At 59.3% G+C, this 17290-nt stretch overlaps 1 protein-coding gene across 3 annotated transcripts in view; it reads right to left on the bottom strand.

The window, feature by feature from the left end:
- The window catches only part of exd3 (exonuclease 3'-5' domain containing 3), a 617516-nt gene that overhangs the window by 283856 nt on the left and 316370 nt on the right, over nt 1–17290 (bottom strand). For all 3 annotated transcript variants that reach the window (XM_038781915.1, XM_038781916.1, XM_038781914.1), the window contains one exon: nt 15222–15322. In XM_038781915.1, coding sequence (XP_038637843.1) covers nt 15222–15322 — 101 coding nt within the window. The remainder of the gene's footprint in view (nt 1–15221; nt 15323–17290) is intronic.

The raw sequence follows: 17290 nt of genomic DNA on the forward strand, positions 1-17290 counted from the left end.
GAAAGTGAGGACATTGGCATCCCAGACAGCAACTGAAAATCTTCTCCCAGGTTTGATTCCAGCCAGGATCATGGAGGGATTCTATATCTTGGATTCAGTCCCCTCCGGACCACCCACATTCACGTTCCCATCACCACATATCAGCTCATCACAAGCTGGAGTGGTTGAGATGTGCAGACTAATAATAATCTTTATCAGTGTCACAAGTAGGCTTACATTAACAACTGCAATAAAGTTACTGTGAAAATCCAAAGTTAAATGTGATCACTTAAACGCTGAACTCACACAGGGAGGATGGAGGATTCTCAGTGTCCCGATAATTACAGTCCGACACCTTCGCAGAGGGACACACTGCCATCTATCTGTATTCCAAATGACAAGCAGCGGCACATTGACATTGGATCAAGGGGGTTTTGTTGGGGGGGAGAAAGACTGCAGTGAGGTGAGAGTGTCTGGGGGTCGGTGCCAGTGTGTGGGGGCCGGTGAGAGTGTCTGGGGGTTGGTGCGAGTGTCTGGGGGTCGGTGCCAGTGTGTGGGGGTCGGTGCCAGTGCGTGGGGGCAGGTGCGAGTGTCCGGGGGTCGGTGCGAGTGTCTGGGGGTCGGTGCGAGTGTGTGGGGGTCGGTGCCAGTGTGTGGGGCCGGTGCCAGTGTGTGGGGGCCGGTGCCAGTGTGTGGGGGCCGGTGCCAGTGTGTGGGGGCCGGTGCCAGTGTGTGGGCCGGTGCCAGTGTGTGGGGGCCGGTGCCAGTGTGTGGGGGCCGGTGCCAGTGTCTGGGGGTCGGAGCCAGTGTGTGGGGGCCAGGTGCCAGTTGTCTGGGGGTCGGTGCCAGTGTGTGGGGGCCGGTGCCCAGTGTCTGGGGGCGGTGCAGGTTGTGTGGGGGCCGGTGCCAGTGTCTGGGGGTCGGTGCCAGTGTGTGGGGGTCGGTGCCAGTGTCTGGGGGTCGGTGAGATGTGCGTGGGGGTACGGTGCCAGTGTCTGGGGGCCGGTGCCAGTGTCTGGGGGGTCCGGTGCCAGGTGTGTGGGGGCCGGTGACAGTGCGTGGGGGTCGGTGCCAGTGCGTGGGGGTCGGCTGCCAGTGTGTGGGGGCCGGTTGCCAGTGTCTGGGGGACGGTGCCAGTGGTGTGGGGGCCGGTGCCAGTGTCTGGGGGTCGGTGCCAGTGTCTGGGGGTCCGGTGCCAGTGTCCTGGAGGGTCGGTGAGAGTGTCTGGGGGTCCGGTGAGAGTGTCTGGAGGGTCGGTGAGAGTGTCTGGGGGTCGGTGAGAGTGTCCGGGGGTCGGTGCCAGGTGTCTGGACGGTCGGGTGAGAGTGTCTGGGGGTCGGTGAGAGTGTCCGGGGGTCGGTGCCAGTGTCTGGAGGGTCGGTGAGAGTGTCTGGGGGTCGGTGCCAGTACGTGGGGGTCGGTGAGAGTGCGTGGGGGTCGGTGAGAGTGTCTGGGGGTCGGTGAGAGTGCGTGGGGGTCGGTGAGAGTGTGTGGGGTCGGTGAGAGTGCGTGGGGGTCGGTGAGAGTGCATGGGGGTCGGTGAGAGTGCGTGGGGGTCGGTGCCCAGTGTGTGGGGGTACGGTGCCAGTGTGTGGGGGTCGGTGAGAGTGTACGGGTGTCGGTGAGAGTGCGTGGGCATCAGGGTGGGAGTGCGCGGGTGTCGGTGAGAGTGAGTGTGGGTCGGTTGAGAGTGTGTGGGGTCGTTGCCAGTGTGTGGGGGGTCGGTGAGAGTGTCTGGGGGTCGGTGAGAGTGTCTGGGGGTCGGTGAGAGTGTATGGGGGTCAGGTGGTGAGAGTGTATGGGGGTCGGTGCGAGTGTGTGGGGGGTCGGTCGAGAGTGTCTGGGGTTCGGTGAGAGTGTATGGGGGTCCGGTGAAGTGTTGGGGGTCGGTGAGAGGGTAGATTGTCCGTGGGGTCGGTGAGAGGTGTCTGGGGGTCGGTGCGAGTTGTCTGGGGGTCGATGCGAGTGTCTGGGGGTCGGTTGGCCAGTGTGTGGGGGTCGGGTGAGAGTGTGGTGGGGGTCGGTGAGAGTGTCTGGGGGTCGGTGAGAGTGTCTGGGGTCGGTTGAGAGTGTCTGGGGGTCGAGTTGAGAGTGTCTGGAGGTCGGTGAGAGTGTCTGGGGGTCGGTAGAGTGTCTGGGGGTCGGTGAGAGTGTCTGGGGGTCCGGTTGAGAGTGTCTGGGGGTCGGTTGAGAGTGTCTGGGGGTCGGTGAGAGTGTCTGGGGGTCGGTGCGAAGTGTCTGGGGGTCGGTGCCAGTGTGTGGGGTCGGTGAGAGTGTCTGGGGGTCGGTGAGAGTGTCTGGGGTCGGTGAGAGTGTCTGGGGGTCGGTGAGAGTGTCTGGGGGTCGGTGCGAGGGTCTGGGGGTCGGTGAGAGTGTCTGGGGGTCGGTGAGAGTGTCTGGGGGTCGGTGAGAGTGTCTGGGGGTCGTTGAGAGTGTCTGGAGGGTCGGTGAGAGTGTCTGGGGGTCGGTGAGAGTGTCTGGGGGTCGGTGAGAGTGTCTGGGGGTCGTTCAGAGTGTCTGGGGGTCGGTCAGAGGTCTGGGGGTCGGTCAGAGTGTCTGGGGGTTCGGTCAGAGGGTCTGGGGGTCAGTGAGTGTGTCTGGGGGTCGGTGAGAGTGTCTGGGGGTCGGTGAGAGTGTCTGGGGGTCGATGCGAGGGTCTGGGGGTCGGTCAGAGTGTCTGTGGGGTCGGTGAGAGTGTCTGGAGGGTCGGTGAGAGTGTCTGGGGGTCGGTGGGAGTGTCTGGGGGGAGGAGGGAGTGTCTGGGGGTCGGTGAGCGTGTCTGGGGGTCGGTGCCAGTGTCTGGGGGTCGGTGCCAGTGTCTGGGGGTCGGTCAGAGTGTCTGGGGGTCGGTGAGAGTGTCCAGGGGGTCGGTGCGAGGGTCCGGGGGTCGGTGCGAGGGTCCGGGGGGTCGGTGAGAGTGTCCGGGGGTCGGTGAGAGTGTCCGGGGTCGGTGAGAGTGTCTGGGGGTCGGTGAGAGTGTCTGGGGGTCGGTGAGATGTGTCTGGGGGTCGGTGAGAGTGTCTGGAGGGTCGGTGAGAGTGTCTGGGGGTCGGTGAGAGTGTCTGGGGGTCGGTCAGAGTGTCTGGGGGTCGGTCAGAGTGTCTGGGGGTCGGTCAGGGTGTCTGGGGGTCGGTCAGAGGGTCTGGGGGTCGGTGAGTGTGTCTGGGGGTCGGTGAGAGTGTCTGGGGGTCGGTGAGAGTGTCTGGGGGTCGGTGCGAGGGTCTGGGGGTCGGTGAGAGTGTCTGGGGGTCGGTGAGAGTGTCTGGAGGGTCGGTGAGAGTGTCTGGGTCGGGTGTGAGGTCTGGGGGGAGGAGGGAGTGTCTGGGGGTCGGTGAGAGTGTCTGGGGGTCGGTGCCAGGGGCTGGGGGTCGGTGCCAGGGGCAGGGGGTCGGTGCGAGGGTCCGGGGGCCGGTGCGAGGGTCCGGGGGTTGGTGCGAGGGTCCGGGGGTCGGTGCGAGGGTCCGGGGGCGTGCGAGGGTCTGGGGGTCGGTAGAGTGTCTGGGGGTCGGTCGAGGGTCGGGGGTCGGTGCGAGGGTCCGGGGGTCTGCGAGGGTCTGGGGGTCGGTCAGAGTGTCTGGGGTCCGGTTCAAGAGTGTCTGGGGTCAGGTTGCCAGTGTTGTGGGGTCGGTGAGAGTGTCTGGGGTCGGTGAGAGTGTCTGGGGGTTCGGGTGAGAGTGTCTAGGGGTCCCCCCCCGGTTGAGAGTGTCTAGGGGTCCTGGTGAGAGTGTCTAGAGGGGTCGGTGAGAGTGTCTGAGAGTGGGTCTGGGGGTCAGGCGAGGGTTCTGGGGGCGGTCAGAGTGTCTGGGGGTCCGGTCAGAGTGTCTGGGGGTCGGTGCCAGTGTGTGGGGGTCGGTGAGAGTGTTCTGGGGGTCGGTGAGAGTGTCTGGGGTCGGTGAGAGTGTCTAGGGGTGGGTGAGAGTGTCTAGGGGTCGGTGAGAGTGTAAAGGGGTCGGTGAGAGTGTCTGGGGGTCGGTGAGAGTGTCTGGGGGTCGGTGAGAGTGTCTAGGGGGTCGGTGAGGTGTCTAGGGGTCGGTGAAGTGTCTGGGGGTCGGTGAGAGTGTCTGGGGTCGGTGAGAGGTCGTGGGGTCGGTGAGAGTGTCTGGGGGTCGGTGCGAGTGTCTGGGGGTCGGTGCGAGTGTCTGGGGGTCGGTGCGAGTGTCTGGGGGTCGTGCCAGTGTCTGGGGGTCGGTGCCAGTGTGGGTGGGTCGGTGAGAGTGTCTGGGGGTCGGTGAGAGTGTCTGGGGGCGGTTGAGAGTGTCTGGAGGGTCGGTGAGAGTGGTCTGGGGGTCGGTGAGAGTGTCTGGGGTCGGTTGAGAGTGTCTGTGGGGTCGGTGAGAGTGTCTGGGGGTCGGTGAGAGTGTCTGGGGGTCGGTGATGTGTGTCTGGGGGTCGGTTGAGAGTGTCTGGGGGTCAGTGAGAGTGTCTGGGGGTCGGTGAGTGTGTCTGGGGGTCGGTGCGAGTGTGTGGGGGTCGGTGAGAGTGTCTGGGGGGCGGTGAGAGTGTCTGGGGGTCGGTGAGGAGTGTTCTGGGGGTCGGTGAGAGTGTCTGGGGGTCGGTGAGAGTGTCTGGGGGTCGGTGAGAGTGTCTGGGGGTCGGTGAGAGTGTCTGGGGGTCGGTGCGAGGGTCTGGGGGTCGGTGAGGAGTGTCTGGGGGTCGGTGAGAGTGTCTGGGGGTCGGGTGAGAGTGTCTGGGGGTCGGTGAGAGTGTCTGGGGGTCGTGTGCGAGGGTCTGGGGGTCGGTGGGAGTGTCTGGGGGTCGGTGAGAGTGTCTGGGGGTCCGTGCCAGTGTGTGGGGGTCGGTGCCAGTGTGTGGGGGTCGGTGAGAGGGTCTGGGGGTCGGTGAGAGTGTCTGGGGGTCGGTGCGAGTGTCTGGGGGTCGGTTGAGAGTGTCTGGGGGGTCGGGGAGAGTGTCTGGGGGTCGGTGAGGGTTGTCTGGGGGTCGGTGAGAGTGTCTGGGGGTCGGTGCGAGGGTCCGGGGGTCGGTGCGAGGGTCCGGGGGGCGGTGCGAGGGTCTGGGGGTCGGTGAGAGTGTCTGGGGGTCGGTGCGAGGGTCCGGGGGGTCGGTGCGAGGGTCCGGGGGTCAGTGCGAGGGTCGGGGGTCGGTCAGAGTGTCTGGGGGTCGGTCAGAGTGTCTGGGGGTCGGTGCCAGTGTGTGGGGGTCGGTGAGAGTGTCTGGGGGTCGGTGAGAGTGTCTGGGGGTCGGTGAGAGTGTCTAGGGGTCGGTGAGAGTGTCTAGGGGTCGGTGAGAGTGTCTAGGGGTCGGTGAGAGTGTCTGGGGGTCGGTGAGAGTGTCTGGGGGTCGGTGAGAGTGTCTGGGGGTCGGTGAGAGTGTCTAGGGGTCGGTGAGAGTGTCTGGGGGTCGGTGAGAGTTGTCTGGGGTCGGTGAGAGTGTCTGGGGGTCGGTGAGAGTGTCTGGGGGTCGGTGCGAGTGTCTGGGGGTCGGTGCGAGTGTCTGGGGGTCGGTGCGAGTGTCTGGGGGTCGGTGCGAGTGTCTGGGGGTCGGTGCCAGTGTGTGGGGGTCGGTGAGAGTGTCTGGGGGTCGGTGAGAGTGTCTGGGGGTCGGTTGAGAGTGGTCTGGAGGGTCGGTGAGAGTGTCTGGGGGTCGGTGAGAGTGTCTGGGGGTCGGTGAGAGTGTCTGGGGGTCGGTGAGAGTGTCTGGGGGTCGGTGAGAGTGTCTGGGGGTCGGTGAGTGTGTCTGGGGGTCGGTGAGAGTGTCTGGGGGTCGGTGAGAGTGTCTGGGGGTCGGTGAGTGTGTCTGGGGGTCGGTGCGAGTGTGTGGGGGTCGGTGAGAGTGTCTGGGGGTCGGGTGAGAGTGTCTGGGGGTCGGTGAGAGTGTCTGGGGGTCGGTTGAGAGTGTCTGGGGGTCGGTGAGAGTGTCTGGGGGTCGGTTGAGAGTGTCTGGGGGTCGGTGCGAGGTCTGGGGGGTCGGTGAGAGTGTCTGGGGGTCGGTGAGAGTGTCTGGGGTCGGTGAGAGTGTCTGGGGGTCGGTGAGAGTGTCTGGGGGTCGGTGCGAGGGTCTGGGGGTCGGTGAGAGTGTCTGGGGGTCGGTGAGAGTGTCTGGGGGTCCAGTGCCAGTGTGTGGGGGTCGGTGCCAGTGTGTGGGGGTCGGGTGAGGGTCTGGGGGTCGGTGAGAGTGTCTGGGGGTCGGTGCGAGTGTCTGGGGGTCGGTGCGAGTGTCTGGGGGTCGGTGCGAGTGTCTGGGGGTCGGTGAGAGTGTCTGGGGGTCGGTGAGGGTGTCTGGGGGTCGGTGAGAGTGTCTGGGGGTCGGTGAGAGTGTCTGGGGGTCGGTGAGAGTGTCTGGGGGTCGGTTGAGAGTGTCTGGGGGTCGGTGAGAGTGTCTGGGGGTCGGTGAGAGTGTCTAGGGGTCGGTGAGAGTGTCTGGGGGTCGGTGAGAGTGTCTGGGGGTCGGTGAGAGTGTCTAGGGGTCGGTGAGAGTGTCTAGGGGTCGGTGAGAGTGTCTGGGGGTCGGTGAGAGTGTCTGGGGGCGGGTGAGAGTGTCTGGGGTCGGTGAGAGTGTCTGGGGGTCGGTGCGAGTGTGTGGGGGTCGGTGCGAGTGTCTGGGGGTCGGTGCGAGTGTCTGGGGGTCGGTGCCAGTGTCTGGGGGTCGGTGCGAGTGTGTGGGGGGTGGGTGAGAGTGTCTGGGGGTCGGTGAGAGTGTCTGGGGGTCGGTGAGAGTGTCTGGAGGGTCGGTGAGAGTGTCTGGGGGTCGGTGAGAGTGTCTGGGGGTCGGTGAGAGTGTCTGGGGGTCGGTGAGAGTGTTGGGGGTCGGTGAGAGTGTCTGGGGGTCGGGTGAGTGTGTCTGGGGGTCGGTGCGAGTGTGTGGGGGGCGGTGCGAGTGTGTGGGGGTCGGTGAGAGTGTCTGGGGGTCGGTGAGAGTGTCTGGGGGTCGGTGAGAGGGTCTGGGGGTCGGTGAGAGTGTCTGGGGGTCGGTGCGAGTGTCTGGGGGCCGTGTGAGAGTGTCTGGGGGTCGGTGAGAGGTGGGGGTCGTGAGAGTGTCTGGGGTCGGTGAGAGTGTCTGGGGTCGGTGAGAGTGTCTGGTGGTCGGTGAGAGTGTTGGGGGTCGGTGCGAGGGTCTGGGGTCGGTGAGAGTGTCTGGGGGTAGGGTGAGAGTGTCGGGGGTCGGTGAGAGTGTCTGGGGGTCGGTGAGAGTGTCTGGGGGTCGGTGCGAGGGTCTGGGGGTCGGTGAGAGTGTCTGGGGGTCGGTGAGAGTGTCTGGGGGTCAGTGCCAGTGTGTGGGGGTCGGTGCCAGTGTGTGGGGGTCGGTGTGAGGGTCTGGGGGTCGGTGAGAGTGTCTGGGGGTCGGTGCGAGTGTCTGGGGGTCGGTGAGATTGTCTGGGGGTCGGTGAGAGTGTCTGGGGGTCGGTGAGGGTGTCTGGGGGTCGGTGAGAGTGTCTGGGGGTCGGTGAGAGTGTCTGGGGGTCGGTGAGAGTGTCTGGGGGTCGGTGAGAGTGTCTGGGGGTCGGTGAGAGTGTCTGGGGGTCGGTGAGAGTGGTCTGGGGGTCGGTGAGAGTGTCTGGGGGTCGGTGAGAGTGTCTGGGGGGTCGGTGAGAGTGTCTGGGGGTCGGTGAGAGTGTCTGGGGGTCGGTGAGAGTGTCTGGGGATCGGTGCGAGTGTGTGGGGGTCGGTGAGAGTGTGTGGGGGTCGGTGAGAGTGTCTGGGGGTCAGTGCCAGTGTGTGGGGGTCGGTGCCAGTGTGTGGGGGTCGGTGCGAGGTTCTCGGGGTCGGTGAGAGTGTCTGGGGGTCGGTGCGAGTGTCTGGGGGTCGGTGAGAGTGTCTGGGGGTCGGTGAGAGTGTCTGGGGGTCGGTGCGAGTGTCTGGGGGTCGGTGCGAGGGTCTGGGGGTCGGTGCGAGGGTCTGGGGGTCGGTGCGAGTGTCTGGGGGGAGGAGGGAGTGTGTGTGGGAGGGGAAAAGAGTGTTGGTATGGAGGGTGGGGAGTGTCTGGGGGTGCTATCTGAGGTTGGGGTTGTGGGTGTGTCTGGGTGGGTGGGGGGTAGGGGAAATGTCTGGGATGGGTGGGGAAAGTATATGATGGGGGGGCGGATGGAAGTGTCAGGGTGGTGGGGGAGGGGTAAGCATCTGGGTGTGGGGCTAATGTGTGGTGGGGTGGGGTAAGTGGGGAGGATGGAAAGGTTGGGGAGTGGGAGCGTCTGGAAGGCTGGGGATGGGGGTCTGAAAGGTGGGGGGAGGGAGAGCGCCAGGAAGGCTGATGGAAGGTGTGCGTCTGGGGGTCGGGGCGAGCGTCTGGACGTCGGGGCGAGCATCTGGGCGTCGGGGCGAGCGTCTGGGCGAGCGTCTGGGCGTCGGGGCGAGCGGCTGGGCGTCGGGGCGAGCGGCTGGGCGTCGGGGCGAGCGGCTGGGCGTCGGGGCGAGCGTCTGGGGGTTGGAGCGAGCGTCTGGGGGTTGGAGCGAGCGTCTGGGGGTCGGGGAGTTGGGAGAATTTTCTGGGGGTTGTGTCCAGAGGATGGGGGAGTGTCCAGAAGGTGGAGGAGTGTCTGGGTGGATGGTCTGGGGGATTTGAGGGAGTGTCCTGAGGGTAGAGGAGTGTCCGGAGGGTAGGGAATGTCCGGAGGGTGGGGGAGTGTCCGGAGGGTGGGGGAGTGTCTGGGGGGTTGGGGGGGGGGGGGGAGGGGGGGGGGGGGAGGGGCTGGGGGGTTGGGGGGGGGGGGGAGGGTCTGGAGGGTTAGGGGGAGGATCTGGGGGGTTGGGGGTAGGGTCTTGGGGGTTGGGGGGAGAGTCTGGGGGGTTGGTGGAGGGTCTGGGGGGTTGGGGGGAGGGTCTGGGGGGTTGGGGGGAGGGTCTGGGTGGTTGGGGAAGGGTCTGGGCGTGGGGGGAGGGTCTGGGGATTGGGGGGGTCTGCGTGGTTGGGGGATGGTCTGGGGGTGGGGGGGAGGGTCTGGGGGGTGGGGGGAGGGTCTGGGTGGTTGGGGGAGGGTCTGGGTGGTTGGGGGAGGGTCTGGGTGGTTGGGGGAGGGTCTGGGGGGTTGGGGGAGGGTCTGGGGGAGGGTCTGGGGGGTTGGGGGAGGGTCTGGGGGGTTGGGGGGGAGGGTCTGGGGGTGGGGGGGAGGGTCTGGGGGTTGGGGGGAGGGTCTGGGGGGTCGGGTCTGGGGGGTCGGGGGGGAGGGTCTGGGGGTTGGGGGAGGGTCTGGGGGGGTTGGGGGAGGGTCTGGGGGGTTGGGGGGAGGGTCTGGGGGGTTGGGGGGAGGGTCTGGGGGGTTGGAGGGATTGTCTAGTTGGTGAGGAAGGGATGAGGAAGAGAGCAGCTGGAGGGCGGGGGTGAACGGGGATGAAGAGCGCGTCTGGGGGGGGATGGAAGAGTACATCTGGGAGCGGAAAAGAGAATCCGGGGGCAGAGGAACAAGTGCAGAGCAGATTTACCAGGATGTTGCCCGGTATGGAGGAAAGGTTGAGGGACTTGAGGCTGTTTTCATTAGAGAGATTGTTAAGAGGTGACTTAATTGAGGCATACAAGGAGATCAGAGGATTAGATAGGGTGGACAGTGAGAGCCTTTTTCCTCGGATGGTGATGTCCAGCACGAGGGGATATAGCTTTAAATTGAGGGGAGATAGATATAGGACAGATATCAGAGGTAGGTTCTTTACTCAGAGAGTAGTAAGGGCGTGGAATGCCCTGCCTGCAACAGTCGTGGACTCGCCAACACTAAACGCATTCAAATGGTCATTGAATAGACATATGGACGATAAGGGAATAGTGTAGATGGGCTTTAGAGGGGTGTCAAAGGTCGGCGCAACAGCGAGGGCCGAAGGGACTGTACTGCGCTGTAATGTTCTATGTTCCATGAGGAGGGAATCTGTGGGGGGGGGAAAGAGAATCCGGGCGAGAGTCGGAGGGGCGAGAGTCCGTGGGGGCGAGAGTCGGTGCGGGCGAGAGTCGGTGCGGGCGAGAGTCGGTGCGGGCGAGAGTCGGTGCGGGCGAGAGTCGGTGCGGGCGAGAGTCGGTGCGGGCGAGAGTCGGTGCGGGCGAGAGTCGGTGCGGGCGAGAGTCCGGCGGGGCGAGAGGCCGGGGGCACGAGAGGCCGGGGGCTCGAGAGTCCGGCGGGGCGAGAGTCCGGGGGCGCGAGAGTCCGGGGGCGCGAGAGTCCCGGGGCGCGAGAGTCCGGGGGCGCGAGAGTCCGGGGGCGCGAGAGTCCGGGGGCGCGAGAGTCCGGGGGCGCGAGAGTCCGGGGGCGCGAGAGTCCGGGGGCGCGAGAGTCCGGGGGCGCGAGAGTCCGGGGGCGCGAGAGAGCCCGGGGGCGCGAGAGACGGTGCGGGCGAGAGTCCAGGGGGCCGAGAGTCGGGGGCCGAGAGTCGGGGGGAGGGAGTGTCGGGGGGGAGGGAGTGTCGGGGGGGAGGGAGTGTCGGGGGGGGAGGGAGTGTCGGGGGGGGAGGGAGTGTCGGGGGGGGAGGGAGTGTCGGGGGGGAGGGAGTGTCGGGGGGGAGGGAGTGTCGGGGGGGAGGGAGTGTCGGGGGAGGGAGTGTCGGAGTGGAGGGAGTGTCGGAGTGGAGGGAGTGTCGGGGGGGAGTTAGTGTCGGGGGGGAGGGAGTGTCGGGGGGGATGGAGTGTCGGGGGGATGGAGTGTCGGGGGGAGGGAGTGTCGGGGGGAGGGAGTGTCGGGGGGAGGGAGTGTCGGGGGGAGGGAGTGTCGGGGGGAGGGAGTGTCGGGGGGGAGGGAGTGTCGGGGGGAGGGAGTGTCGGGGGGAGGGAGTGTCGGGGGGAGGGACTGTCGAGGGAGGGGTGTGTCGGGGGAGGGAGTGTCGGGGGGGAGGGAGTGTCGGAGTGGAGGGAGTGTCGGAGTGGAGGGGAGGGAGTGTCGGGGGGAGGGAGTGTCGGGGGGGAGGGAGTGTCGGGGGGGAGGGAGTGTCGGGGGGAGGGAGTGTCGGGGGGAGGGAGTGTCGGGGGGAGGGAGTGTCGGGGGAGGGAGTGTCGGGGGAGGGAGTGTCGGGGGGAGGGAGTGTCGGGGGGAGGGAGTGTCGGGGGGAGGGAGTGTCGGGGGGGAGGGGGTGTCGGGGGGGAGGGAGTGTCGGGGGGGAGGGAGTGTCGGGGGGAGGGAGTGTCGGGGGGAGTCAAGTGCTGGGGGCAAGGATGACGGCAACCCTCAAACCCCAACTCACTATCAGGGGTGTCCCGAGGGTGGAGGAGTGTCCGGAGGATGGGGGAGTGTCCCGAGGGTGGGGGAGTGTCTGGGTGACGGGTCTGAGGGATTGGAGGGTGCTTCTGGGGGTGAGGAAGAGAGCTTCTGGGGGTGGGGGGACAACGAATAGAGCGGCTGGGTCTGAAGAGGAGAGTCTCCGGGGAGGGGAGGAAGAGAGCGCCTAGGAAAGGGGTGGGGGGGGTTAGGAAGAGAGGTCCGAGGACTGAAGAGTGTGTCTGCAGGCAGAATAATGTGTCTGGGAGCAGAAAATATAATCTGGGGCGGAGGAGAGAGTCTGGGGTGGGGATAGAGAATCTGGGGCGGGGGGGGGGGGGGGGGCGAGAGTCGGTGGGGATACAGTCGGGGAGCGAGTCCCCGCCAGCCCTCCCCACCCGCACGAGCTGTCTCAATCTTATATGCAGATGTTCCCCAAAGTGACCCCAATAATGTACGGGGTTCACATCACAAAGTCTCGTGTGATCATGTTAGATGTTACGAGATATGGCGAGCTGGGTAGATCCCACTGGATCTCCCGTCATCTACCGGTCGTGTTGCGCTGCGGCCATGCTGCTTTTCAGGCGCATAGCGACCAGTGTACTTCGATCAAGTACTGGGACTTCGATGTTGTGGTCATTTCGGAGACATGGATAGAGCAGGGTCAGGAATGATTGTTGCAGGTGCCAGGGTTTAGATATTTCAGTAAGCTCAGGGAAGGTGGTAAAAGAGGGGGAGGGGTGGCATTGTTAGTCACGGACAGCATTACGGTGGTAGAAAGGACGTTTGATGAGGACCCATCTACTGAGGTGCTATGGGCTGAGGTTAGAAACAGGAAAGGAGAGGTCACCCTGTTGGGAGTCTTCTATAGGCCTCCGAAAAGTTCCAGAGATGAAGAGGAAAGGATTGCAAAGATGATTCTGGATAGGAGCGAAAGTAACAGGGTAGTTGTTATGGGGGACAAATATTGACTGGAAACGCTATAGTTCCAGTACTTTAGATTTTGTCCAATGTGTGCAGGAGGGTTTCCTGACACAGTATGTACACAGGCCAACAAGAGGCGAGGCCATATTGGATTTGATACTGGGTAATGAACCAGGACAGGTGTTAGATTTGGAGGCAGGTGAGCACTTTGGTGATAGTGACCACAATTCAGTTACGTTTACTTTAGCGATGGAAAGGGATAGGTATATACCGCAAGGCAAGAATTATAGCTGGGGGAAAGGCAATTATGATGCAATTAGGCAACACTTAGGATGCATAGGATGGGGAAGGAAACTGCACGGGATGGGCACAATTGAAATATGGAGCTTGTTCAAGGAACAGCTACTGCGTGTCCTTGATAAGTATGTACCTGTCAGGCAGGGAGGAAGTGGTCGAGCGAGGGAACCATAGTTGAATAATTTGTCAAGAGGAAGAAGGAGGCTTATGTATAGATGAGACATGAAGGTTCAGTTAGGGCGCTTGAGAGTTACAAGTTAGCCAGGAATGACCTAAAGAGAGAGCTAAGAAGAGCCAGGAGGGGACAGGCAAAGTCCTTGGCGGATAGGATCAAGGAAAACCCTAAATATTTCTATAGGTATGTCAGGAATAAAAGGCAGCACGGTAGCATGGTGGTTAGCATAAATGCTTCACAGCTCCAGGGTCCCAGGTTCGATTCCCGGCTGGGTCACTGTCTGTGCGGAGTCTGCACATCCTCCCCGTGTGTGCGTGGGTTTCCTCCGGGTGCTCCGGTTTCCTCCCACAGTCCAAAGATGTGTGGGTTAGGTGGATTGGCCATGCTAAATTGCCCTTAGTGTCCTAAAAAATAAGGTTAATGGGGGTTGTTGGGTTACTGGGATAGGTATACGTGGGCTTGAGTAGGGTGATCATTGCTCGGCACAACATCGAGGGCCGAAGGGTCTGTTCTGTGCTGTACTGTTCTAATTCTAAAAAGAATGACTAGGTAAGAGAAGGGGCAGTCAAGGACAGTAGTTGGAAGTTGTGCATGGAGTCCGAGGAGATAGGAGAGGTGATAAATGAATATTTTTCGCCAGTATTCACACAGGAAAAAGACAATATTGTCGAGGAGAATACTGAGATACAGGCTACTAGACTAGACAGGATTGAGTTTCACAAGGAGGAGGTGTTAGCAATTCTGGAAAGTGTGAAAATAGATAAATCCCTTGGGCTGGATGGGATTTATCCTAGGATTCACTGGGAAGCTAGGGAGGAGATTGCAGAGCTTTTGGCTTTGATCTTTACGTCATCTTTGTCTACAGGAAAAGCGCTAGAGGACTGGAGGATAGCCTATGATGTCCCCTTGTTCAAAAAGGGGAGTAGAGACAACCCCAGTAACTATAGACCAGTGTGCCTTACTTCTGTTGTGTGCAAAGTCTTGGAAAGGATTATAAGAGATAGGATTTATAATCATCTGGAAAGGAATAATTTGATTAGGGGGAGTCAACACGGTTTTGTGAAGGGTAGGTCGTGCCTCACAAATCTTATTGAGTTCTTCAAGAAGGTGACCAAACAGGTGGATGAGGGTAAAGCAGTTGATGTGGTGTATATGGATTTCAGTAAAGCGTTTGATAAGGTTCCCCACGGTAGTCTATTGCAGAAAATGCGGAGGCATGGGATTCAGAGTGATTTAGCAGTTTGGATCAGAAATTGGCTCGCTTTAAGAAGACAGAGGGTGGTGGTTGATGGGAAATGTTCAGCCTGGAGTTCAGTTACTAGTGGTGTACCACAAGGATTTGTTTTGGGGCCACCCTGTCTGTGACCTGGAGGAGGGCGTAGAAGGATGGCTGAGTAAATTTGCGGATGACACTAAAGTCGGTGGAGTTGTGGACAGTGCGGAAGGAAGTTGCAGGTTACACAGGGTCATAGATAAGCTGCAGAGCTGGGCTGAGAAGTGGCAAATGGAGTTTAATACAGAAAAGTGTGAGGTGATTCATTTTGGAAGGAAGAACAGGAAGACAGAGTATTGGGCTAATGGTAAGATTCTTGGTAGTGTCGATGAGCAGAGAGATCTCGGTGTCCATGTACATAGATCCCTGAAAGTTGCCAACCAGGTTGGTATGGATGTTAAGAAGGCATACAGTGTGTTAGCTTTTAGCGAGAGGGATTAAGTTTCGGAGCCATGAAGTCATGTTGCAGCTGTACAAAACTCTGTCGCGGCCGCATTTGTAGTATTGTGGCAGTTCTGGTCGGCGCATTACAGGAAGGATGTGGAAGCATTGGAAAGGGTGCAGAGGAGATTTACCAGGATGTTGCATGGTATGGAGGGAAGATCTTATGAGGAAAGGCTGAGGGACTTGAGGCTGTTTTCGTTGGAGAGAAGAAGGTTAAGAGGTGACTTAATTGAGGCATACCAGATGATCAGAGGATTAGATAGGGTGGACAGTGAGAGCCTTATTCCTCGGATGGTGATGGCTAGCAAGAGGGGACACAGCTTGAAATTGAGGGGAGATAGATATAGGACAGATGTCAGAGGTAGGTTCTTTACACAGAGAGTAGTAAGGGCGTGGAATGCCCTGCCTGCAACAGTAGTGGACCCGCCAACATTAAGGGCATTTAAATGGTCATTGGATAAACATATGGATGATAAAGAAATCGTGTAGATGGGCTTTAGATTGGTTTCACAGGTCGGCGCAACATCGATGGCCGAAAGGCCTGTACTGCGCTGTAATGTTCCATTGTTCTGTAGGTCAATCTCATCCTCCGTTTAATAAAAGTTGGACACTATTTAAGTAATTAATTTCCTTGTATTTTTCAATGCAGCACATGTGGGTAGATTTGAACGTGCTATCAAATTAGAGTATAAATGAAAAAAAATGATTTTTTTTGGGGGGCAGGGAAGGAACTCTCCTTGCCACTCAGGCGATTTTCTATACAGAGTGTACATCAGTGTTGTTCCCATCAGTGATGGATGAAATATACGTCATTTTCATCAACTGCACCAAGCAGTTTAATTATTAACAGTTGCAGCTTGTAAGTGTATTTGGAACTGTCTAAGACATGGATGCAAGTTTTGGTAGTCAACAACGGGAGCTATGTAAGAGGATATACAACAAAAACATAAGGTGGTAGAACATGTATTGGCTGAAAGGATGTGTGTGGTAACAATATTCACATGTACCTGGGTCAATGTCGTAAAGCTCCATTAGTCTGAACACCAGTTTACTCAAGGCTTTGCGATTCAATTTATTCCATCTTAGATGTGACAGCCTTCCATAACGTCTGCAAGAAAGTAGTAGGATTACTGTATCATAAATATAGTGAAACAATAACACAACACTACATCCTTCCATTGTTACACATTCTGTGCTCTCATTCTAATTCATCTCGATTCCAATTTGTTTGCAGTGCTAATATTAATTTATTTTTGTCTTTAATTTAGAGCAACCAATTTTTTTTCTCAATTAAGGGGCAATTTAGCGTGGCCAATCCACCTACCCTGCACTTCATTTTGGGTTGTGGGGGCGAGACTCACGCAGACAAGGGGAGAATGTGCAACCTCCACACAGACAGTGACCCAGGGCCGGGATGGAACCTAGGTCCTCGACGCCGTGAGGCAGCAGTGCTAACCACTGTGCCACCGTGCTGCCCTACAATGTTAATATTTATTATTGATTTCTCATTTCAGTCTATTGGAGTTCTAACTCTCTGGCTCAAAGTATTTTCTCCTCTGATAAAACAATAATAGAATGACACAGCATGCAGAGAGGACGCTGGACTGGCTCTTAATCCAGCAGTCCCATGCATTCCTTTGCTCTTTCTGCTTCTATTCAGACAGCTTTATTAACCCTGTTCTCCTTCTTTAAACCCAAACCTTGACCTTCCCTGAACCCCTTCCAAATTAAGACCATACGACATAGGAACAGAATTAGGCCATTCGGCCGATCAAGTCTGCTCCGCCATTCAATCATGGCTGATATGTTTCTCATCCCCATTCTCCAGCCTTCTCCCCATAAACCCTGATCCCCTTATTAATCAGGAACCTATCTATCTCTGTCTTGAAGACACTCAGTGATTTGGCCTCCACAGCCTTCTGCGGCGAAGAGTTCCACAGATTCACCACCCTCTGGCTGAAGAAATTCCTCCTCATCTCTGTTTTAAAGGATCGTCCCTTCAATCGGAGATTGTGTCCTCTGCTTCTAGTTCCTCCTACAAGTGGAAACATGCTCTCCATGTCTACTCTATCCAGGCCTCGCAGTATCCTGATCAATAAGATCCCCCCTCATCCTTCTAAATTCCAACGAGTACAGACCCAGAGTCCTCAGCCCCTCCTCATACAACAAGTTCTTCATTCCAGGGATCATTCTTGTGAATCTCCTCTGGACGCTTTCCAAGGCCAGCACTTCCTTCCTTGGATATGGAGCCCAAAACTGCTCACAATACTCCATAAAAGGTCTGGCCAGAACCTTATATGGCCTCAAGAGGTGTATCCCTGATCTTGTATTCTAGCCCTCTCGACATGAATGCTAACATTGCATTTGCCTTCCTAATTATCCTCTCATTGGATCACAACGGGCTCCAATGCCCCAAGAATGTGAATCACCAGCCCTCTCATTCAGAGACGCACTAATGATGAGGACATGAGCATGGCTGAGGTATTTTGTACAGTTCTGGGTGTCTCATTAAGGAACAGGTAAGGAGACAGAAGTTTCAGTGGAATGAATTCAGGATTAAGAAGTTTTAATTATGAAGGCTTGAAAAGAAAGGACTTTTAAAAGGTTTTGTGAAGAACTTTTAAAACAAGGAAATATTTTTGAGAGAATAATCCCAATTCCCTCTATCCAACACATTATTAACAGTTAATAGAATAATAATCAAATTAAAATAGGTCAGAGTAATTTACACCTACATTAACTAACATGCCAATAAATTGCGCAGGAAGAGGGTGGCACGGTAGCACAGTGTTAGCACTGTTGTTTCACAGCGCCAGGGTCCCAGGTTCGATTCCCGGCTTGGTTCACTGTCTGTGTGGAGTCTGTACGTTCTCCCCGTGTCTACGTGGGTTTCCTCCGGGTGCTCAGGTTTCCTCCCAGTCCAAAGATGTGCAGGTTAGGTAGATTGGCCAGGATAACATTGCGCTTAATGTCCCAAATGGTCAGGTGCGGTTACTGGGTTACGGGGCTAGGGTGGACTTAAGTGGGATGCTCTTTCCAAGGGCCAGTGCAGACTCGATGGGCTGAATAGCCTCCT

This window comes from Scyliorhinus canicula, chromosome 21 (assembly GCF_902713615.1).
Source record: "Scyliorhinus canicula chromosome 21, sScyCan1.1, whole genome shotgun sequence".
In the NCBI taxonomy this organism is placed as follows: domain Eukaryota; kingdom Metazoa; phylum Chordata; class Chondrichthyes; order Carcharhiniformes; family Scyliorhinidae; genus Scyliorhinus; species Scyliorhinus canicula.